We start from the raw sequence: 18933 nt of genomic DNA, 5'->3' as shown, positions 1-18933 counted from the left end.
TGTAATTTCTAGATATGAGTATAACGGTAAGCAGTTAGGTTTTGAAGTTAGATATTGATATTATTCTACCCTACTTGAAACTCACTTGAAAATCAATAATGATCTTAAAACAAAAATACATTTATATTTAATTTTATATATAATTGTAATTTCTGGATATGAATTTAAGTTCATATCAAATTTGAGTTATAGATGACTGAAGAATATCCAAAACCCAAATCTAGTTAGATTTTAGCATCCAAAATTCATCGTAAATATCAATTTTGAATTAAAATTAGTGGCATGGATAGCACCAAACCCAATCCGTAGATGGACATCAATGACTTGCAAATCAACTTCTCTCGCTCATGAGCGACTCGTTGCTTGACATTCTCCTAAAAACGACCAGGGACAAATCAACGACCATCATTCATCTAAAGCGCCTATATAAAAAAAATAAAAATACAGATAGAAATTCTACTACTGCTAGTCTGCCACAACGACATTGAACAGCAAACAACATTAGTCAGAGGAGCTTGGTCTGTTCTGTAATGAAACCTTAGAGGCTGCCATGGAAACACTCTCACCTTCATTATGCTCCACCACTCTAGCTTCCATTTCCAAAAAACTCCCAATTAAAGCTTCAATTTTCAAACTTTACAACCCTAAAAAGAACACGAACCACATAAAAACCCAATCTTTATCTTCTTCTTCTCTCATTTCTTGTGTTTCTCTATCAACAAAAGCAACAACAACATCAACATCTACACCTTTAACTTCAACTAAAACTAACAACCACTGGATAGTTCTAATGGAAACTCCTCCAAAGGGAGTCAATTCAAAACCAGAAATAATTGATTATTATGTCAAGACTCTAGAGAGAGTATTAGGCAGGTTGGTGGGCTGGTTCCTTTGTGTTTTTATAGATGACCCATTTTAGTATTTGTTGTTTTTTGGCCTAAAACCTGTTGCTTTATTGGTTTTGAGCAGTGAAATAGATGCTCAAATGTGTATATACGATGCTTCTTGTGATACACATTTTGGGTTTTGTTGTGATATTGATGAAGATGCTTCCCTTGAACTTGCCAGTAAGGTTCTTTCTCTTTTGGCTCCAATTATGTAGAGAATTACGATACTCATATGGTAGATTTTGAGAGGTTTCTGAATTGTTGTGGATGTGTGTGATGTAGGGTTGCCTGGGGTTTTATCAGTTAGGCCTGACCCAGATTATAATTCTGTGGAAAAAAATTATAGTTCAGGTGTCAAGTTGAGTACATTATCAAATCCACAAATTGGAAGCAAGTTGTTGTTCCCATCTGGGAATACGAAACATTGGCTGGTTAGAATTGATAAGCCAGGAGTTGGAGTTGTTACAAAGGCTCAAATGGTTGATTATTATGCTCAAATACTAACCAAGGTCATGGGATAGTAAGTGTTAATTTTTGAAAAAGAATGCAATCTGCTTGCTATTTTTTACATGCTATGGAAGTGACAGGTTGATTTCTTTTGCAGTGAGAAGGATGCTCAAATGTGTATATATCATGTTTCATGGCAATCGAATTTTGGGTTCTGCTGTGAACTTGACGAGGAATGTGCACAGGAGCTAGCTGGTTAGTTAATTCCCTTTCAAGTGAAATTTTGTTTGCTTTTATTGTTCTGTTTAATGACACACACCTCCTTGTTTTTAGGTGTTCCTGGTGTTTTATCTGTTCTGCCAGATAAGGATTTTGAGTCGGAAAACAAGGATTATGGAGGTGTGTCCCTTTATTGTTAGCACTAGGATTGCTGGTGGTATATATGCAATCATCGATCAAGTTTTATGAAATTAGCATCAGGATTTGCTGCTGGATATTAAGTTATGATACTGTTATTTGAGGTTTCAGAAAAGCCAATTGTCAATTTTCAAAGTTTAATGTGATGTAGAATTTTATTCTGTGGCAAATGGTTCTTCCGTAATGTTAACAACATGTAGTTTCCAGGTGATAGCCTCATCAATTCTGCAAATCCATCAGATTCTTCAGAAGCTAGTCAAATAACTCCTGTTAGAACAAAAAAACTTTTTATAACTGGTATGTTGCATCTTTAAATCAAGTTCTGATGATATGTTCTTCAGCTCTTGCTTTTTGTTTGTAAAATACTACCTGCAAGATAGCGCAAGTTTTTGGATAATACACATATGCCTGATTTAGCTAGCTTTGGCATTTATTTAATTGCTTGGCGATCTGTATTTTGAGCAGGTCTGTCATTTTATACGTCTGAGAAAACCTTGCGTTCAGCATTTGAGGGCTTTGGTGAGCTTGTTGAAGGTATGCTTTGCCTTTTTTGTTTGTTGACATGTATTTGTTGCAATAGTCTTTAAAATAATGGCGGTGTCTTCCTGACAGTTAAAATAATAATGGACAAGATTTCAAAGAGGTCCAAAGGTTATGCGTTTGTAGAGTACACCACAGAGGAGGCTGCAAGTTCAGCACTCAAGGAGATGAATGGCAAGGTAGGTGTAGAACGAGTCCTTGTTTCACTTCATTTCAGTTTTAACTGTCCAAGCGGTAAGGCTGACCTACATTCTGGCAACCCAACTTGCAGATCATCAATGGCTGGATGATTGTTGTTGATGTTGCCAAAAGCAACCCACCAAGATACAGCAGGGGTCGACCAAGACAAGCAGCATGAGAGAGGGGGGAGGCCTCAACCCATGTGTGGTGAATTATTGTGCTCGCCAGTCACCTGTATCATTTTCATTGAATTCGCAGCTCACAAAACCAATAGTCATTTCGTCATTCTTGTCGTTGTAAACTTGTAATTAAATAGTGAACATGTCGTCACTACATTGATTTGTACTGCATATGTTTTCATTGTCTTTTTTGTGCAAGCCGGAGTACTTGGCTGTGCCATTGTCGACAGTCCTAAGAAATGAATTAAGTAGCCATACTCATGCTTTTCCATAGCCTTATGGCCTGTTGGGAACAAAGGCATAACTGCAAAGCAACTTGTATTTCCAAATCGCGCATGTTCCCAAACAGGCACTTACACACATGCACGAAATCAAGGGATGAGGATAGCAAATAATGCTAATATTGTATATACATTCACCATACCATTGCATACATTGATCTGTCATTCTGTCTGGTTCGCCTTGTAGCCCCATTTTTTCTTTTTCAAAATATTGCCCAACTAATTGGGGAGAGCAGAAAAGAAACTCTAGACTTCATAAGCCTACATGGTTTTCCCAACATGAGCCACCAGAGATGGGTAATTTGCACTATGTATAACATGTGTTTATCGATTAATCAAAGACTTGATTCCACTTAATTAAGGTCATCAGCCCTCCTCTCCAAACTCCTTCGTGAATCTCTCATGAACCTCGAGATCAGCTTTACTCACTGTTGGCTTCTGCCGTGCAAGCACTTTATCAAAATCTGCTCTTGTAATGGGTGGCAGAAGGACCTGCAAAGTCATCGATTTCAAATACATGTTGTCAATGTTTGTCACCGAAAGAGGAAGCATGCAGCTAGAAGTCATAAACTAAATTGAATTTCCCGTGAAACCAGCCATTCTAGAGGGGGGAGTATAATCATGAATCATGATAACATGTCTCTCAGTTCCTCTTGTTGAAAGTTACGGAAATAAGAACACAAATGAACAATACTTCTCCTCTTATAGATTTCTAACAGTGTCTCCTAGGTATAGTTGTTTTATTTTCTGGGAATGGTTTTCAGGGTTGAACTCTCTGCAATAGTATTCTATTCAATCCATACCTTTGAAGCAAGGTCTTGTGCATCAAGTTCTTGTAATGTGGTCTTGACAGCTCCTCGTTGTTTTGGTTCACAAGGAACCCACATGCCATCAGAGGACTTCATGAAATATTCAGCATCCTGGATTTTACGAACAGGTTCAAAGAGTACATCTTTAACCTATCAATGAGAATGTCAGGAACAAGTTTAAAAAGAGGCAACTCCTGACTATTTTAAATTTTCACAAAAGAAAATGTAAAAAAAATAAACTTTTCAAACATTTTGCTCAAATTGGATATACGAATAGGAGTTGAAATATGGCAAGAGGCTGATGTAAACTTGACACTTACACAAACTGAAATATCTGAACCGGAAAATCCTTCTGTTTTTCGAGCCAACTTCTCAAAATCACTTTCAGTTAAATTGTGAGGAGTATCACCAAGATGCACCTGCTTGTCGACATGCAGGAGGAAGTTAATTTCATGAATCACACGAACATGTTTCAACAAGTCAAAAAACAGGCTACATTAGTTCTGATGGGCAATACCTTAAACATGTGTTGCCTTGCCTTCAAATCTGGGAGAGGAATGTATATTCTCTTGTCAAAACGCCGTCGGATAGCCTGTGGTTTATTTTGCATTAGCATTACCAACTACGTAATTCTGATGAAAATAGATATATTTCTGTCCATAATCAAGGCAGTTTAAAATCTGATGTTTTTCTAACCTGATCCAGTGCATAGGGAGTATTTGTGGCTGCAAGAACAAGAACTTTGTGATCATCACTCCCTACACCCTGAAATGGGACAAGAACCTCAGTTTAAGATTATGACAGTGCTCTTATCAGTTTATGTGGAGATGCAGATTAGGACAATGTTCTATATCCACATACAGTGAGCACAAAGTACCTGCATCTGTACAAGAAGTTCTGTTTTGATGCGCCGAGATGCTTCACTCTCATTACCTTCACCCCTTTGGCCACACAGTGAATCTATTTCGTCAACGAAAATGATGGAAGGTGCACTATCACGAGCCATTTGGAAAAGATTTGAAACTAGCTTCTCACTTTCACCCATCCATTTGGAAACCAGGTCCGAGGAAGAGACACTGCATAAAGACAGCATGTGGGAGTTGTCACCAACTTTGATCAGCAAAAGAGAGCATGAAAGGCATAGATTCTGCCCAAGATATTGGGATTTATTTATGATTTATAAAAGTGAAATCTAACAAAAGAGGGATAATAGTAAGAATTTGCATTTGCTCAAGGTCCTGCCTGATGCACAAGCATTTTACAAATTTCTTGGATAACGATTATTGACCATTGCTTTCAATTGCAAAGACTACCTATCTATATATATTGACGATCAAAACAGAGAATAAGGATAAACTTTAATATTGTTTACGCATTCAAAGTTCAAACACTCACTTGATGCAATGTGTGTATAGTCTTTTAAGAAACTTTCATCAGCTAGTAATCTGGGCAGTTACGATATCTTGGTTTATATATTACCTGAAAAAAGTTGAGTCAGCTTCTGTTGCAACAGCCTTTGCCAAGTATGACTTCCCTGTTCCAGGTGGACCATATAACAAAAAAGCCTTCCATGGTTTTCTCTTCCCTGATGAATGACAGACGAATAACATCCAGACATCAAATATTGTCAAACATAGAATCTTAACCCAAGAAAATATCATAACATTGGAAGCAGAACACTTTTGTGAGCATTACAACCAAGAAACTAACCAGTGAAAAACTGTGGGAACTTAACAGGCAATATGACAGCCTCTTGCAACGCCAGTTTGGCATTCTCAAGACCTGCCACATCACTCCACTTCACATTTGGCTTCTCCCTGATGATAACAGAATCAAGCCCTGCCTTAAGCTTCGCTTTCTCAGGATCCTCCTTGTCCTTCCCACCTCCATCCTTTGGTTTTGGACTAGTCTTTGGCTGTGCAGCAACCGACGCATCACCATTTGAGGCAGGCACACTCCCACCATTATCAAGAACAGCTCGAATCTCCTCCGCCCTCCTCAGATATCCCAAACATCTTTCCCTAATTGTTTTCTCAATCTGTTGATTCTTCTCATACTTCAATTGTGCTTGAAAGTACTCCAACGCATTCATATAAAGCTGAAAAGCTTTACTATAGTTTCCAGTATCGTCCTCCTTAACTGCCTGTTTTGCGTACTCTATACCATGCTCCATAAAATTGCTGTACATTTTGTTCTCAAAACTAAAAACACCATATAATATATAATCCTTACACCACTCTCCACCAAAAAATCACTCCTACACAAATCAATGATACTTAAACTTAACCCTCAATATCTCCTATATCCAGCCCAACATCAAAACTAGTACTTGATCCAATGAAAGGTAAGGACAACATCTTTACAAACAATGAAAACATCAAACATCCCTCTGATTCTATCAGAAGCTAAAATCCCAATACTTGGACGCAAAAAACCTGAAAAAAAAACACTATAATTCAATCAAAACTCAAAACCCCAACACTCAAAGTTTCAGCCTTCACAGTAGTTTTGAGATATACAATTCTTTTTAAAAGTTTCCACCAACCCAATACAGTTTACATTAAAAAGACTCAAACTTTGCAATTAAATATCAACCAGAGAGAATGAACAGACAAGAAATAGAAAACCCATTAACAGACCTGAAACTTGAGGCTTTGATCAAGAGATGATTATTGTTAACAGTGAAGTAAACATTTGTTTTTTTTGTCATCTGTCTCTCCCTGTTTATTATATGTGTTGATTATAATATTGATTCGTGGTTTGATGTTAAGAGATAGAAAAGCAAAGCCGACCAATTAAAATGAAATCGTCCTGTCGCTTTCAAATACAGAAAGCAAAATACTATAAAGCTAGCAAAAAGAAAGAAAGAAAGAAATAAGAAATAGTAATTTGATATTATTTATTTCAAGAAAGCAGAGATTTTTTTTTATTTTTTTATTTTTTCTTTTTAAAAATAATTAAATGATTTATAAATGCATTATTTTTTCTTAAATTATTTTTTCTTTTAATATAAAAAAATGATTTCATTTTTAATTTTTTTAGTTAAATTATTATGTTTTTATGAATTGTATAGATTGTTTTTAAATTCACATATTTAATCAGGTTATATTAAACTAATTTTTATATTATTAAATTTTTTTTTATTAAAATAGAAACATTAATAATATCTAAATATATTTTTTATATTAAAAAAAATTCAACCAAATCTGTATGTATCGCAAATTAATAATCTAGTCTCACTCTAGATATTTGTGTGAATTAGCTTCCCCCTATTTTTTTAGTAAATAAAATTAAAAAAAATACATCACAGTAGTTTTTTTTTTCTCTTGTTGTCAAAACTTCAAAATCGATACTTTTAGAAGACTTAGCTCCAAAGAAACAAACGCATGGAGGTAACTAGAAGAATCCAGGGGTGGACTGGAGACTTGGGTGGGAATGGGTGACTTGAGTATTTTTAAAAAATACTTACAAATTGATCCTTAAAATGTAAAAACTATTCTCATATGCCCCTAATTACTAAATTTCATCCCCTCAAGGATGGAAAAGCTCTCCCCTCACTTCCTTAGAAGATGAACAATTCTTAATATTTCATGGAACTAGAACAAGAACTCTATAGCATCAAGAGAAGCAAAGCCACGTAGACCTTATCTATGATGCCATAAATGCTCATTTAATATACGCTAACATACACTAACATACGCTAACATACACCATTAACAAAGGAAAGATCAAAGCAAAAGAAAGCTATAGTCTTGACTCTGGTATCCTAACCTTTCACAGGATGTGTCCATAATTTCCTTACTTGGTTCTTAGACTGATGAATTAGTTCCACCAAACATTTTCTTAGCTTGGTTTATACTTGCCAGAAACCAGATAGAACACTCCACATGTCAATTATGCAAAGAGAAATGCCTTAAATCAATGTGACTTTGATCTCCTCCATTTCCCTTCATTTATTATATATATACACTCCCATACTCCATACTTCAACAACTGCTTGATCTTCAATGGAGAAACAAGTTCACTTCATCCACTTCTTGGTTGCCCTATTCTGTTTCTCTTACATAATGTTTTCAGGTTACATTAATACATTTATTTTTTGCAATTTATAGATGGGATTATTTTTTCTTCCTCTTTGTTTAAAATTACGCTTTGTTAGTTATAAGCTTATAATCCATTGGCTTTAGTTGTTGCAGAAGGTCTTGTGAGTGGACACCATGAAAATGGATCAGTGAAGCTTTTTGTATTTGGGGATTCCTATGCAGATACCGGGAACTGGGATAAATTTGCAGCTTCCTGGAAAGAGCCTTATGGATTCACTTTTCCTGGTAAACCAGCTGGTAGATTCTCTGATGGTCGTGTCTTGACAGATTACATAGGTAGGCATTTTTTTATATAGTTAATTCTCAATCCTAGATGAGTGACATGAGTGTAAATTTATATTTGGAATTCATGGTTTGCAGCTTCATTTCTTGGTATAACATCTCCAGTCCCTTACACATGGAGAAAAACTGTAGAAAAATCTGGTCTACAATTTGGGATGAACTTTGCATTTGGAGGAACTGGAGTCTTTGATACACTCATCAATGCACCAAATATGGCTGCCCAAATCGATTTCTTTCAACAACTGCTTGAAGAAAAAGTTTACACCAAACAGGACCTTAATTCTTCCATTGTCCTGGTGTCCCTAGCAGGCAACGACTACACTACTTATATCCAAAGAAATGGCAACTTTCAGGTGAGTTTGGTAAACTACCTTTTGTTTTGAGCTTGCGGTGGTAGGGTAGGTGATCTGCTGCAATACAACATAATCGCAATCTTTAATTTATTCTTAGCATCAACTTATGATCCATTAACCAGCTGTTTGATTAATCAGTTAAAAATCAGGATGATAACTCTGAGAGAACTACATAACAAAACAGTATCTCGTTATCATACTGTAGGATTTGCCAGCCTTCACAACATCACTAATCAACCAGCTTTCTGCCAACCTGAAAAGAATACATGGTTTCGGAGTGCGAAAAATAGCAGTAACAGCATTGCAGCCTCTTGGATGCCTGCCGATATTGACAGCCTTCTCTTCATATCAGAATTGCAGTGAAAGTTGGAATACTGCCTCCAAGTTTCACAACCAGAAATTGGAGCAGGCAATACAAAGGATGAACAATGAGAGCGGAAAACACATGTACGAAACACTGGATCTGTATACTGCATTCATGTCCAAATTGAACACTGCACGCCTTGCAGGAAACTTGAAGTTGAGGAGTTTTCTGATGCCATGCTGTGTGGGCGTGACAAGCAACCACTCATGTGGAAACGTCGACAAGAATGGGGCAAAGACGTATGTGGTATGCGAGAAGCCAGAGTTGTCTGTCTTCTGGGACATGGTACATCCTGCACAGAATGGTTGGCATCAAGTCTATTCGTCTCTGAAATCTTCACTTCATCGACTCTATTAGGATCTTCAGATGATTAGGATAAAATTATAATAATAAGAAGAAAACTATATTGTAAGGTTTGATTGTTGATCAGATCATCTAGCTACTAGGAAGGTGATTTGTCCTTTTCTTTATATACTAAATGATATATATATATATATATATATAATCAACACATTTTGAGAACTTTCGAACCCAGATCTTAAATATGATCCATCATTGCAGCCCCTTGCACTTTGACACTCTAAAAAATCAGCCTAGACATATATATTTATAGACGATATGTCTTGGTTTTAACATATAGATGATTTCTATTTCTATAAGGTTTTCATTAATAGATAAAAACAATCCTAAACCATAAAATTTTTATTATTAATTCCTTATATAATTAAGATTAAAATTTATTCCACATCACAACAATCAAAAGCACAACTAAGAACGATTTCATTAAAAAAAATATCACTTGCATGGATGGCAACAGAGAATTTTCAATTTTACAAATATTTTTACTTCCAAACCAGTTGTATTATTACCTCAAAGAAGCTGTCCCCATTGATAATTTTTCAGCTAGGAGGGTAAACAAACCAGATACCCAAGTTGGCATTACTGGATAGAGATCAATCCTCATTTGGTGATGAAACTCATGCAAGCACACCAGTTTTTAAGGGGCAATGACAGGAAACCACCACATTCTGACAAGATGTTTCCATAAAAAAAGGCAAAAAGAACTAAATTTAGAGGGTGCCTAATTGTCTAAAAGCTGGAGTGATCCAGCTAATTAAACTCATCAACCTTCAAAACTTCCATGCAAGAGTCCCGGAGGGAAACCCTACACAAGAATGATTGCTCTATAAAACTACTCCACCATAACAACAATTTTATAAAGCTCTCTCTCCTTGTCTTTGTTTTTCCAATGGAGGGGAAAGGAATCTTCTTGGTTGGTTTGCTTCTTTTATCCATCGCTGATATTTCTACAGGTTAGACGACCGATAAATTAATTATCTCAAAATGCTTATCTTATATTTCCCTGTATTAGTTTTGAGTCTTGAATTAACACATAATTAGTGATTTCTGATAATTAATCATTCATTGTTTTTCTTTGGTATTTCAGCTCAAAATTGTCCCAAGGGCTCTCCAAAACTCTTTGTTTTTGGAGACTCCTATGTTGATACTGGAAATTGGCCAAAGAATGTCAGGGGTCCATGGAAAGAACCATTTGGCAAAACATTTCCCGGCAAACCAACTGGTCGAGCCTCCGATGGTCGTGTCCTTACTGACCATATAGGTGCTTAATGACTTTTCTCTTGTGCTCCTTTCTTCTTTCTTCAATTTTTCTTTTTATTTTTAGAATGCAGAGAGTACAAAACCAAATGTATCAAACCAGGACTAGCCTGTAGGGGGGGTTAAATCGACCAACCTATAACCTAAATACGATAAAGATCATTATCGGTGTAAGAAATTTATAGAACAGCTTAAACAATGTTGTTTTGAGATAGAATCGGGTTGATTAAGGGTTAACTCGACCAATTTATTACCTGAGAGGTCGGGTCATATGGAATTTGTTTTCCTATTACAGCTATAATATGTCACCTAGTTATTAAATCATATTAACACATTTTTTTCCTCATTTGCATTCATGAAATATACATATGTGCAGCATCATTTCTGGGAATAGAATCACCTACCCCTTATCAACAGAGAGATGCATCAAAAGGTATTCAGCAAGGATTAAACTTTGCATATGGAGGCAGTGGTGTTTTCCCCACATGGGCGAAAGACAGCCTGACTGTCCAGATCGATCAGTTTGAACAGCTACTCAAAGAAAATGTATGTAGTCAATGTGACCTCGATAGTTCAGTTGCTCTGGTTTCTACTGGAATCAATGACTATTCATTCTATTCTGCAGCCAAAAAAGGTTCCAACGATGTGAGTAGTTCTTACCCTAAATAAACAGAGTTTTACAAGTATTTTTTACGATGAATATGTAGCTTTTTAACTTGTATTTTTTAACATGATAGGGGCTGCCTGCTTTCACTGAAGGACTTGTGAACCAGCTCGCTGCAGACCTACAACGTATTAATCGTCTAGGAGTGAAAAAAGTTGTTGTAGCAACATTACCAGTTATAGGATGTTTGCCTCTCCACATAATTCCACCAAATTCATATCAGAACTGCGACGAAGAATCCAACAAAAACGCCATGATTCACAACCAGCTATTGCAGAAAGCAGTGGGAAAATTGAACATTGATGATGGAAACAAAAACACGTTTGTAATTCTTGATCTCTATAACGCTATGGTTTCTGCTATTGACCAATTCAGACAGGATGCAGGTAATTTCTGTTCATGTTTTTTCAACAACACAATTTTTTTTATATGCATCTCAAGTTAATGTTTGATTAACCTTTCTTTTTTCAACTCGTCACAGCAAATACCGAGCACAAGAACCCATTGCAGCCATGTTGCTCGAAGAGTGTTGAGTTCATATGCTCAGCGGAAGGACTATGCTCGAATCCCAAGTCATCTTTCTTTTTCGATCTAGCACACCCTTCGGACAATGGCTGGAATGCAATTTATTCATTTCTGCAAGGTTCTCTTAACAATGATCTAAAAGCTTGAGGATGGTTCCTTGTATTTGACGTTATTTTAACTAAAAAGTCGTACATTATATACAGTCCATATTCAGTTTCATGTCTTGTGATTGTATTCAATTTAAAAAATTGTCCTCCTTATAATATCTTGATTGAGAATAATTAAGATTATTGCTTAAACTTTCACGTACATGCAATTAGTATATTTCTGAAGTCCCGAGAGATTACGGCGGATAATCATGATGGATTTGGGATGAGATGACGCATCTTGCACCTCGGTGATATTAAATAGAACAAGTGAATTCACCTAATGATCAATGATTCAAGCCCTTTAATAAATTATAGTCCCTAAGTCATGTCTGACAATTATGTAAGTGAATTGATTCCTTAAAAATGTGATAATGTGTGATGCTGTATATTAATGACTGCATAATTTAACATCTTAATTTGACAAAGGAATGACAGGCAAGATGCTGTGGAAACATCAGAAAACATTTTTTTATTATTAGTATTAACTTTTGGACACAAAAGGCAGAGAAGAAGGAAAAGGGAAGGAAGGAGCCTTGATAAAATCGTTGGTTTTTTGGCAAAATGGCAAAAAAGTATTGACCTTTAGATTTGATGGGCAAAAGATTGATTGATAAATAACAAAATTAGGTGATAACTTGACACAAGAAACTAATCAACGTCTGTAAAGATTGAGTTAGTCCATTGTAGAGGCTGCAGGTACTGAACATATTAACCTGTTGAGTGATGTAAGGCGTGCCTTCTCGGTGTATATTAGCCAAGATTCTTGAACAATCAGCCAGTGTTTGCCTTTATGTGCTTATGTGATTACTCTTCAATGTAGAAGTTAACAGTATAGTCCCAATTCGAGCCATGGTTTTGCTTACAAAAAACATAACCCCGTCTCCTCGAAGCTACGCAGAGTTTATGCGCTTTGAATCTTGTGTTCATGAGCGAGCTAATTGTATTGTTACTCTTGTTTGTTTTTTGTTTCATAGTTATAAAACCTGGTTGAATCGTTTACCAAGAGTCTGGATTTGACCAGGTTTCACGTTGAACTATTTTTATTTTTTTTACTAAAACAACATCTTGTCAAGTATTATTAAAAAAATCAACAGTTGAGCTAAACTGGGAATTGATTTATCCAATCCATGACCGGAGCCTTGGAGTGTATCAGGGATGAATTAATTAGGTCTTGTAACCATGCTTTCTTGTTCCTGCCGCCAATCTTAATGGTTCTGGATTTATATGGCTTTGTAAATTATCCTTTTTAATGTATCCTTAAAAAAGGCACAAAATAACTCAAGTCAAGGAAACGTAAACAGATAAAATAAGATGGGAAATGAAGAATTTTCCTTCTTTATTACTTTAATCTTCAAAACATAAAAGAATTGACAATTCGAGAAAAACAAATCACACATGCATATGCACACTTGACGACGACGACGACAACAACAACCAGGCCTCCAATCGAAACTAGTTTGGGGCGCCTGCACACTTGGAAAAAACAATTCAAGCAAAAAGGGAAAAACTAGTTGACAGCACTGCAAATCCTCCTTATCTGCCCGGCTGATCCAGTGAGTGGACGGATGTCTCCCATTTTGATCATGGCAGATGCAAAATCAGAGCTGAATTTCGCAGGATTCCTGCTGTATTCTGAGACAATGCTGTCCGTGGAGCCTCCATTGAAAAGAACTTGATCTGATTGAAGGAGACCCTTTTTTCGCATCAAATTCTTGAAGTAATTGTTGTCAAAAGAATTGGGTGTGACTAAATCGAGCGGAGCCAAATTTGCCTGGCCACCAGTACGGGGACAACGTCTCTTGCGAGTGCTAGCGAATCCAGCATCGATATTGCTAGCATTGTAAATCCTGTCACGGAATGTAAAGCATTGAGCTTGTCCTAACGTATGAGAACCTGCACCCGAAAACGAATATATTTAGCATCAGGAATTTAGTATTGAAGATACGTTAAGGTATTCTTATCAAAGCCATCTTATGTCGGTTACGGGTGCCAACCTGACAATGCAACCATGTCCCTTGCAGTAAGGCCTTTCTTCTGGAAGCGAGATACAAGTCTGTCTAGGCTGTCAAAGAAAGCAGGTAGTTCTGCGTTGGCTAAAGCTGGACTTGCAGTGGTTGAATCTCTTCTTCCAAGCTTCACTGCCCAAGACGGACCACCCACCTGTGATATTTCTTACAGTAATCATAGATTAGATATATTGATTTGGTAACTTGAAACACTAACAAAAATAAAGAGATGAATTATTTACACACACACACACACTCACATAAGCAGACGCATCTCTTGCGGCCACAGCAATGATATCTGCACAAGATACAACTCCAGGACATATCTTCTCTACTTTAGATTTTGCTTTATCTATGACTTCATAACCTCTAACAGAGTTATTATTGGCTCCTGCAGTCTTTTCACTCTGAATAGATGAAGTTTCGTCTAATAAAATTGAGGCATCACAACCCTGAAAAAACAAGGAATATAATTCATGAAGAACACGTGCTAGCTCAGAGTTAATGACTAGAGTAGAACAATTGCTGCAAGTTGCAACAGTACCTGAACGAAGCAATCATGAAAGTGTAGACGAATGAGAGACGCCGCCATCCTCCGTTCTCTCGCAATTGCAGTTCTGATGGCAGTACGGATGGTGCTTTCTGCTTTAGGACATGACTTATCGTAAAATGCAGAGGAGAGTTTTGCTTGGCAAGCTGTGCTCAAGAAAAACAACATAAAAATGAAAGCTGCTGCCACTTTCACTGCCATTTCTTCGTGTTTTCTCAAGTGCAACACCAAGTTTTCACACACCAAATGTCTAGCTAAATATTTTGTTAGTGTAGTTTAACACTAGATGCTAGAATGGAGAGAGAGAGTTAAGATAGAAGATGCAGTAGAATGCATATGGGAACTCATCCATTTATAGAGGATGCATGATTAATTAAGCTCATTAATTAACTAAGATTTGTTTCAGTACAAACTATGCATTTGGGATAACGTGTAAATCATGGTTCAATTTTGATGTCTGCATGTCTTTAAGAGTCTGCGCTGTGATATAAATTAAAAAAAGGAAATTCTGGTAAGTTACTATGTACTATTGTCAAAAGCAAGGTTCCCCTCGAGTCATTTTCTTACTCCGAAATAAGTTTCAAGGCGGCATAAATATTTATATTGTCTTAATAAGCGTAACGACAATGCTGACAAGAGAACATAATGCCTATGTATCCTTAGTTTTTCGCCATCTAATGATTGTTTAAGTAGATAACCAAAGCTACAAGCAACTAATTTCTTTCAAGGGAATTCCAATTAAGCAGCCTCCTCGGATTGCTCTCTCATAGGGTTTGGTCAGAAAAATGCCAAGAGAATAAGTAAACCCAAGATTTTTCTCAAGGTTAGGTGTGCTAAGAACTCTCTTAGGTTACTTGTTTTGAAAGAAATGGCATTTGAAAAGGGATTTTTATAAAGAACAGTAGTGAGTATAGAGGTCGTGAGTCTTGAGCCCTCTATCCTCGCTAGCTCTAGGTGCTAACAATTCTTCACTGAGTAGTTTCCATCTTATTGTACTAGCTCACTAGAAGAATGGTAGAATTTTCAGCGTGTATAGCCTTCGCAGCCATTGGTCATCGGAACTGATTTTACACAGCAGCTTCATGAAATGTTGGCGCCGGTGATCATGAGAAAAGTTAGATATATATTTAATTGATTTCTTGCCTTTTTACCACAAAAAAACAAAGGAGAAAAGTCCTTTTTCGAAAGTGATATCTTAACCATTTTCCTAATCAATGCATCTCATGGGAACTGGTACTCCGTCTCTACCCCGGCCTTTTTAAATGCATCACATGTTCTTGTACATTCGTATCTTTTTTTTTTGTCCCTTTTCAAGCAAAGCCATCTCTTAAACATCGAATTAAAAAAATAAAAATTCATTTTAAAAAAATATATATAAGAAATTGGAACATTTAAAAAAAATTGAAACCACCTATAAAAAATTTTCAAAAATTTAACGGAGATCTTTCCTCCCATAATATTATTTACATCTTAATTTTCATTTTTTTTTTGTTTTATTTTAAAATTTCACTTTTCTTTCATATTTTCCAATTTTATGAATATTGTGAGTCTCATGATGATAAGGATGTCATTTATCTATTTAAAATAAACATTAACAACAATTTAAAAGATTTATATAAAGTCAGATAATGACTTTTTCACTTGAGAATTTGGTCTCACTATAAAAAAAATCATACGGTATAATTCATCCCCATCTATCAAATATTACCCAATAAAAAAACATAATTAAAATTTGAAGCAAAAAATGAAGACAAAAAGGTGGTCATTTTCATGATTGAAGGCAGAAATTCAAAGGTAGGGGTTAATTGGTCCACGCATGTTCAAGGGGGGCCCAAGTTATACTCTAAGACCCGTCATTAAAATTGAAAGGCAAAAATAATCTAGCTGTACGCGTTCTTTCAATCTTTTGTAATTCTCTTGTTCTTGAACAATCTTCAAAAAAGTATTACAAAACAATATAAATTATATCTATTTAATATAATAATTTAAATTATTAAATTAAAATAATTATTTAATATGGTATCAAAATATCAAACACCAAAATAAAGATAGCATTCCAAATTAATTTATCTTGTCAAAACCAACGCGTTCTTCAATCTTTTGTTTCTCTTGTTCTTGAACAATCATCATAAAAAATTACAGAATAATATAAATTATATTTATTTAATATAATAATTTAAATTATTAAATTGAAAATAATTATTTAATATAGTATCAAAATATCAGACATCAAAATAAAAATAACATTCTAAATTAATTTATATTGTCAAAATCAACTAGTATAAATAGCAATAATTACTGCATCAGGATTCGTGGACGAAGGGCATGTGAGTGTACCATTAACATAACCATATAGATTGTAGCTGAGAAGAGGAACTCAAATTGTGCATGCCAAGAGGGATAATTTGTTGGTGTGAGTCTGGTAGTGATTTGCTGGGTAGCGTTAATGGCAAAAGGGGGAGGGACTGAGTTGGCCATTGGCAAAAGCTAGAGAAAGGATCAAAAAACTCGCTGGAGGAAAGGGAGCTTTGATACTATAAAGAGTTGGCCATTGAATTAAAATGGTTCTTAGACAAGGAGTAGTAGATACGATCCATATGAAAGGGTACGATGAATACCGTCAAAATGATAAGCAATGAAACGAATTTTCTTTATTATTAAGTAATACTCGACAAATTTGAAGAATGAACAATTGATAAAATAATAAAGACATGCCTCTGCACACTTTATTAAGCGAATGCACACTTTATTATACTTGACAATTCGAGAAAAACAAATCACACATGCATATGCACACTTGACGACGACGACGACAGCAACCAGGCCTCCATTCGAAACTAGATGGGGGCGCCTGCACACTTGGAAAAAACAATTCAAGCAAATAGGGAAAAACTAGTTGACGGCACTGCAAATCCTCCTTATCTGCCCGGCTGATCCAGTGAGTGGACGGATGTCTCCCATTTTGATCATGGCAGATGCAAAATCAGAGCTGAATTTCGCCGGATTCCTGCTGTATTCTGAGACAATGCTGTCCGTGGAGCCTCCGTTGAAAAGAACTTGATCTGATTGAAGGAGACCCTTTTTTCGCATCAAATTCTTGAAGTAATTGTTGTCAAAAGAATTGGGTGTGACTAAATCGAGCGGAGCCAAATTTGCCTGGCCACCAGTACGGGGACAACGTCTCTTGCGAGTGCTAGCGAATCCAGCATCGATATTGCTAGCATTGTAAATCCTGTCACGGAATGTAAAGCATTGAGCTTGTCCTAACGTATGAGAACCTGCACCCGAAAACGAATATATTTAGCATCAGGAATTTAGTATTGAAGATACGTTAAGGTATTCTTATCAAAGCCATCTTATGTCGGTTACGGGTGCCAACCTGACAATGCAACCATGTCCCTTGCAGTAAGGCCTTTCTTCTGGAAGCGAGAAATAAGCTTCCCCAGGTCGTCAAAAAAGGCAGGTAGTTCTGTGATGGCTAAAGCTGGACTTGCTGTAGTTGAATCTCTTCTTCCAAGCTTCACTGCCCAAGATGGACCACCCACCTGCCACATTTTTTAAAACTAATCAACGATCCTGAATTTGTAACTTGAAATGCAAACAAAAGATATAAAGAGGTGGATTGATTGTATACTCACATAAGCAGACGCGTCTCTTGCTGCCACAGCAATGATATCCGCGCAAGATACAACTCCAGGACATATCTTCTCTACTTCAGATTTTGCTTTATCTATGACTTCATAGCCTCTGGCAGAGTTCCTGTTGGCTCCCGCAGTCTTTTCACTCTTGATAGAGGAAGTTTCGTCTAACAAGATCGAGGCATCACAGCCCTGAAAAAAGAAGGAATAATTCATGAAGTAAACTGCTAGATCAATGTTAAATACTAGACTGGAACAGTGGCTGCCATATATGGTTTCCAAAATACCTGCACGAAGCAATCATGAAAGTGCAGGCGAATGAGAGACGCCGCCATCCTCCGTTCTCTCGCAATGGCAGTTCTGATGGCAGTTCGGATTGCACTTTCTGCTTTAGGACACGACTTGTGGTAAAATGCAGAGGAGAGTTTTGCTTGGCATGCTGTGCTCAAGAAAAACAACATAAAAATGAAAGCTGCTGCCACTTTCACTGCCATTTCTTCGTGTTTTCTAAAGGGCAACACTAAGTTTTCACACACAAAAAATGTCTAGCTAAATATTTTTGTTAACGTGAGGAATTAATATGGAAATCACAGAATAGGAATCATAGAATATTTAGTTTCCTGATTAACCTTACCTGATTGTAAATCGTCCATAATTATTTCCTAGACTAGTGTAATTAGTTTCTTCCTAATTAGTCTCTGTATAGGCTATATATATAAGAGCCTTTTCTGCTCTTATGTTTTACATTGAAATAAAATCAAATACAGTCTTCCTCAATTCTACATGGTATCAGAGCAGAGATTCTAGGGCCATATTTTTTTTTTTTTTCTTTTCTTCGAAAAAGAATGGAAACCCCTTCTGCTGGGGTGAAAACGTATGAAGGGGAGAACTCAATCCTTGCAGATCTGACGGCAGGGATGACACAACTTGCCAGCCATGAAT

The 18933-nt window shown here is 36.3% G+C and overlaps 6 protein-coding genes across 8 annotated transcripts; 3 read left to right on the top strand and 3 right to left on the bottom strand.

Annotated features, from left to right (window-relative positions):
- The first annotated feature begins 421 nt into the window (after nucleotides 1-421).
- On the top strand, nucleotides 422-2836 carry LOC118060067 (organelle RRM domain-containing protein 1, chloroplastic). Its single transcript, XM_035073182.2, has 9 exons — nucleotides 422-873; nucleotides 970-1067; nucleotides 1170-1407; nucleotides 1492-1589; nucleotides 1668-1733; nucleotides 1959-2048; nucleotides 2217-2285; nucleotides 2364-2470; nucleotides 2563-2836. Exons 1-9 carry the CDS (start codon nucleotides 551-553, stop codon nucleotides 2647-2649), a joined length of 1176 nt encoding a protein of 391 aa, XP_034929073.1. The 5' UTR covers nucleotides 422-550; the 3' UTR covers nucleotides 2650-2836.
- Nucleotides 2837-3029: 193 nt separating this feature from the next.
- LOC118060066 (protein SUPPRESSOR OF K(+) TRANSPORT GROWTH DEFECT 1) lies at nucleotides 3030-6533 on the bottom strand. Its single transcript, XM_035073181.2, has 9 exons — nucleotides 6380-6533; nucleotides 5451-6175; nucleotides 5220-5325; nucleotides 4618-4816; nucleotides 4437-4505; nucleotides 4258-4332; nucleotides 4061-4159; nucleotides 3735-3890; nucleotides 3030-3423 (listed from the first exon to the last, which is right to left on the bottom strand). Exons 2-9 carry the CDS (start codon nucleotides 5926-5928, stop codon nucleotides 3298-3300), a joined length of 1308 nt encoding a protein of 435 aa, XP_034929072.1. The 5' UTR covers nucleotides 5929-6175; nucleotides 6380-6533; the 3' UTR covers nucleotides 3030-3297.
- Nucleotides 6534-7472: 939 nt separating this feature from the next.
- LOC118060065 (GDSL esterase/lipase At5g03610) lies at nucleotides 7473-9336 on the top strand. Of its 3 annotated transcripts, none has more exons than XM_035073180.2 (4): nucleotides 7473-7817; nucleotides 7928-8119; nucleotides 8204-8478; nucleotides 8831-9336. In XM_035073180.2, the coding sequence occupies exons 1-4, from the start codon at nucleotides 7748-7750 to the stop codon at nucleotides 9197-9199; spliced, it is 906 nt and encodes a 301-aa protein (XP_034929071.1). In that variant the 5' UTR covers nucleotides 7473-7747; the 3' UTR covers nucleotides 9200-9336. The 3 variants fall into 3 exon arrangements, with proteins under 3 accessions (XP_034929071.1, XP_034929070.1, XP_034929069.1); XM_035073179.2 differs by having other exon boundaries at nucleotides 7478-7817; nucleotides 7937-8119; nucleotides 8684-9334; XM_035073178.2 differs by having other exon boundaries at nucleotides 7478-7817; nucleotides 8684-9334.
- Nucleotides 9337-10091: 755 nt separating this feature from the next.
- On the top strand, nucleotides 10092-11819 carry LOC118059802 (GDSL esterase/lipase At5g03610). Its single transcript, XM_035072772.2, has 5 exons — nucleotides 10092-10155; nucleotides 10290-10463; nucleotides 10836-11104; nucleotides 11197-11509; nucleotides 11605-11819. Exons 1-5 carry the CDS (start codon nucleotides 10092-10094, stop codon nucleotides 11793-11795), a joined length of 1011 nt encoding a protein of 336 aa, XP_034928663.1. The 3' UTR covers nucleotides 11796-11819.
- A 1297-nt stretch (nucleotides 11820-13116) lies between these two features.
- LOC118060064 (lignin-forming anionic peroxidase) lies at nucleotides 13117-14686 on the bottom strand. Its single transcript, XM_035073176.2, has 4 exons — nucleotides 14348-14686; nucleotides 14064-14255; nucleotides 13792-13957; nucleotides 13117-13690 (listed from the first exon to the last, which is right to left on the bottom strand). Exons 1-4 carry the CDS (start codon nucleotides 14552-14554, stop codon nucleotides 13305-13307), a joined length of 951 nt encoding a protein of 316 aa, XP_034929067.1. The 5' UTR covers nucleotides 14555-14686; the 3' UTR covers nucleotides 13117-13304.
- A 2303-nt stretch (nucleotides 14687-16989) lies between these two features.
- LOC118060062 (lignin-forming anionic peroxidase) lies at nucleotides 16990-18545 on the bottom strand. The gene is made up of 4 exons (XM_035073174.2): nucleotides 18279-18545; nucleotides 17992-18183; nucleotides 17733-17898; nucleotides 16990-17631 (listed from the first exon to the last, which is right to left on the bottom strand). The coding sequence occupies exons 1-4, from the start codon at nucleotides 18483-18485 to the stop codon at nucleotides 17246-17248; spliced, it is 951 nt and encodes a 316-aa protein (XP_034929065.1). The 5' UTR covers nucleotides 18486-18545; the 3' UTR covers nucleotides 16990-17245.
- Between the last annotated feature and the right edge of the window lie 388 nt (nucleotides 18546-18933).

This window comes from Populus alba, chromosome 10 (genome assembly GCF_005239225.2).
Source record: "Populus alba chromosome 10, ASM523922v2, whole genome shotgun sequence".
In the NCBI taxonomy this organism is placed as follows: domain Eukaryota; kingdom Viridiplantae; phylum Streptophyta; class Magnoliopsida; order Malpighiales; family Salicaceae; genus Populus; species Populus alba.
This window is presented reverse-complemented; position numbering and strand designations above follow the sequence as displayed.

Bases quoted from the DNA above. Each gene is read 5' to 3' on its own strand.
- LOC118060062 (XM_035073174.2), bottom strand. From the start codon at position 18,485: ATGGCAGTGAAAGTGGCAGCAGCTTTCATTTTTATGTTGTTTTTCTTG. The intron at 18,184-18,278 runs GTATTTTGGAAA...TTCTTTTTTCAG, and splicing joins TTCATGATTGCTTCGTGCAG to GGCTGTGATGCCTCGATCTT. The intron at 17,632-17,732 runs GTTGGCACCCGT...TTTCGGGTGCAG, and splicing joins GGACATGGTTGCATTGTCAG to GTTCTCATACGTTAGGACAA.
- LOC118060065 (XM_035073178.2), top strand. From the start codon at position 7,748: ATGGAGAAACAAGTTCACTTCATCCACTTCTTGGTTGCCCTATTCTGT. The intron at 7,818-7,927 runs GTTACATTAATA...CATTGGCTTTAG, and splicing joins CTCTTACATAATGTTTTCAG to TTGTTGCAGAAGGTCTTGTG. The intron at 8,479-8,683 runs GTGAGTTTGGTA...ATCATACTGTAG, and splicing joins AAAGAAATGGCAACTTTCAG to GATTTGCCAGCCTTCACAAC.
- LOC118060066 (XM_035073181.2), bottom strand. From the start codon at position 5,928: ATGTACAGCAATTTTATGGAGCATGGTATAGAGTACGCAAAACAGGCA. The intron at 4,817-5,219 runs GTAATATATAAA...GTCTTTATGCAG, and splicing joins GCTGACTCAACTTTTTTCAG to TGTCTCTTCCTCGGACCTGG. The intron at 3,891-4,060 runs GTAAGTGTCAAG...TCTCATTGATAG, and splicing joins GTTCAGATATTTCAGTTTGT to GTTAAAGATGTACTCTTTGA.
- LOC118060067 (XM_035073182.2), top strand. From the start codon at position 551: ATGGAAACACTCTCACCTTCATTATGCTCCACCACTCTAGCTTCCATT. The intron at 1,408-1,491 runs GTAAGTGTTAAT...TTTCTTTTGCAG, and splicing joins CTAACCAAGGTCATGGGATA to TGAGAAGGATGCTCAAATGT. The intron at 2,049-2,216 runs GTATGTTGCATC...TATTTTGAGCAG, and splicing joins AAAAAAACTTTTTATAACTG to GTCTGTCATTTTATACGTCT.
- LOC118059802 (XM_035072772.2), top strand. From the start codon at position 10,092: ATGGAGGGGAAAGGAATCTTCTTGGTTGGTTTGCTTCTTTTATCCATC. The intron at 11,105-11,196 runs GTGAGTAGTTCT...TTAACATGATAG, and splicing joins CCAAAAAAGGTTCCAACGAT to GGGCTGCCTGCTTTCACTGA. The intron at 11,510-11,604 runs GTAATTTCTGTT...AACTCGTCACAG, and splicing joins CCAATTCAGACAGGATGCAG to CAAATACCGAGCACAAGAAC.
- LOC118060064 (XM_035073176.2), bottom strand. From the start codon at position 14,554: ATGGCAGTGAAAGTGGCAGCAGCTTTCATTTTTATGTTGTTTTTCTTG. The intron at 14,256-14,347 runs GTACTGTTGCAA...TTGTTTTTTCAG, and splicing joins TTCATGATTGCTTCGTTCAG to GGTTGTGATGCCTCAATTTT. The intron at 13,958-14,063 runs GTGAGTGTGTGT...GAAATATCACAG, and splicing joins CAAGAGATGCGTCTGCTTAT to GTGGGTGGTCCGTCTTGGGC.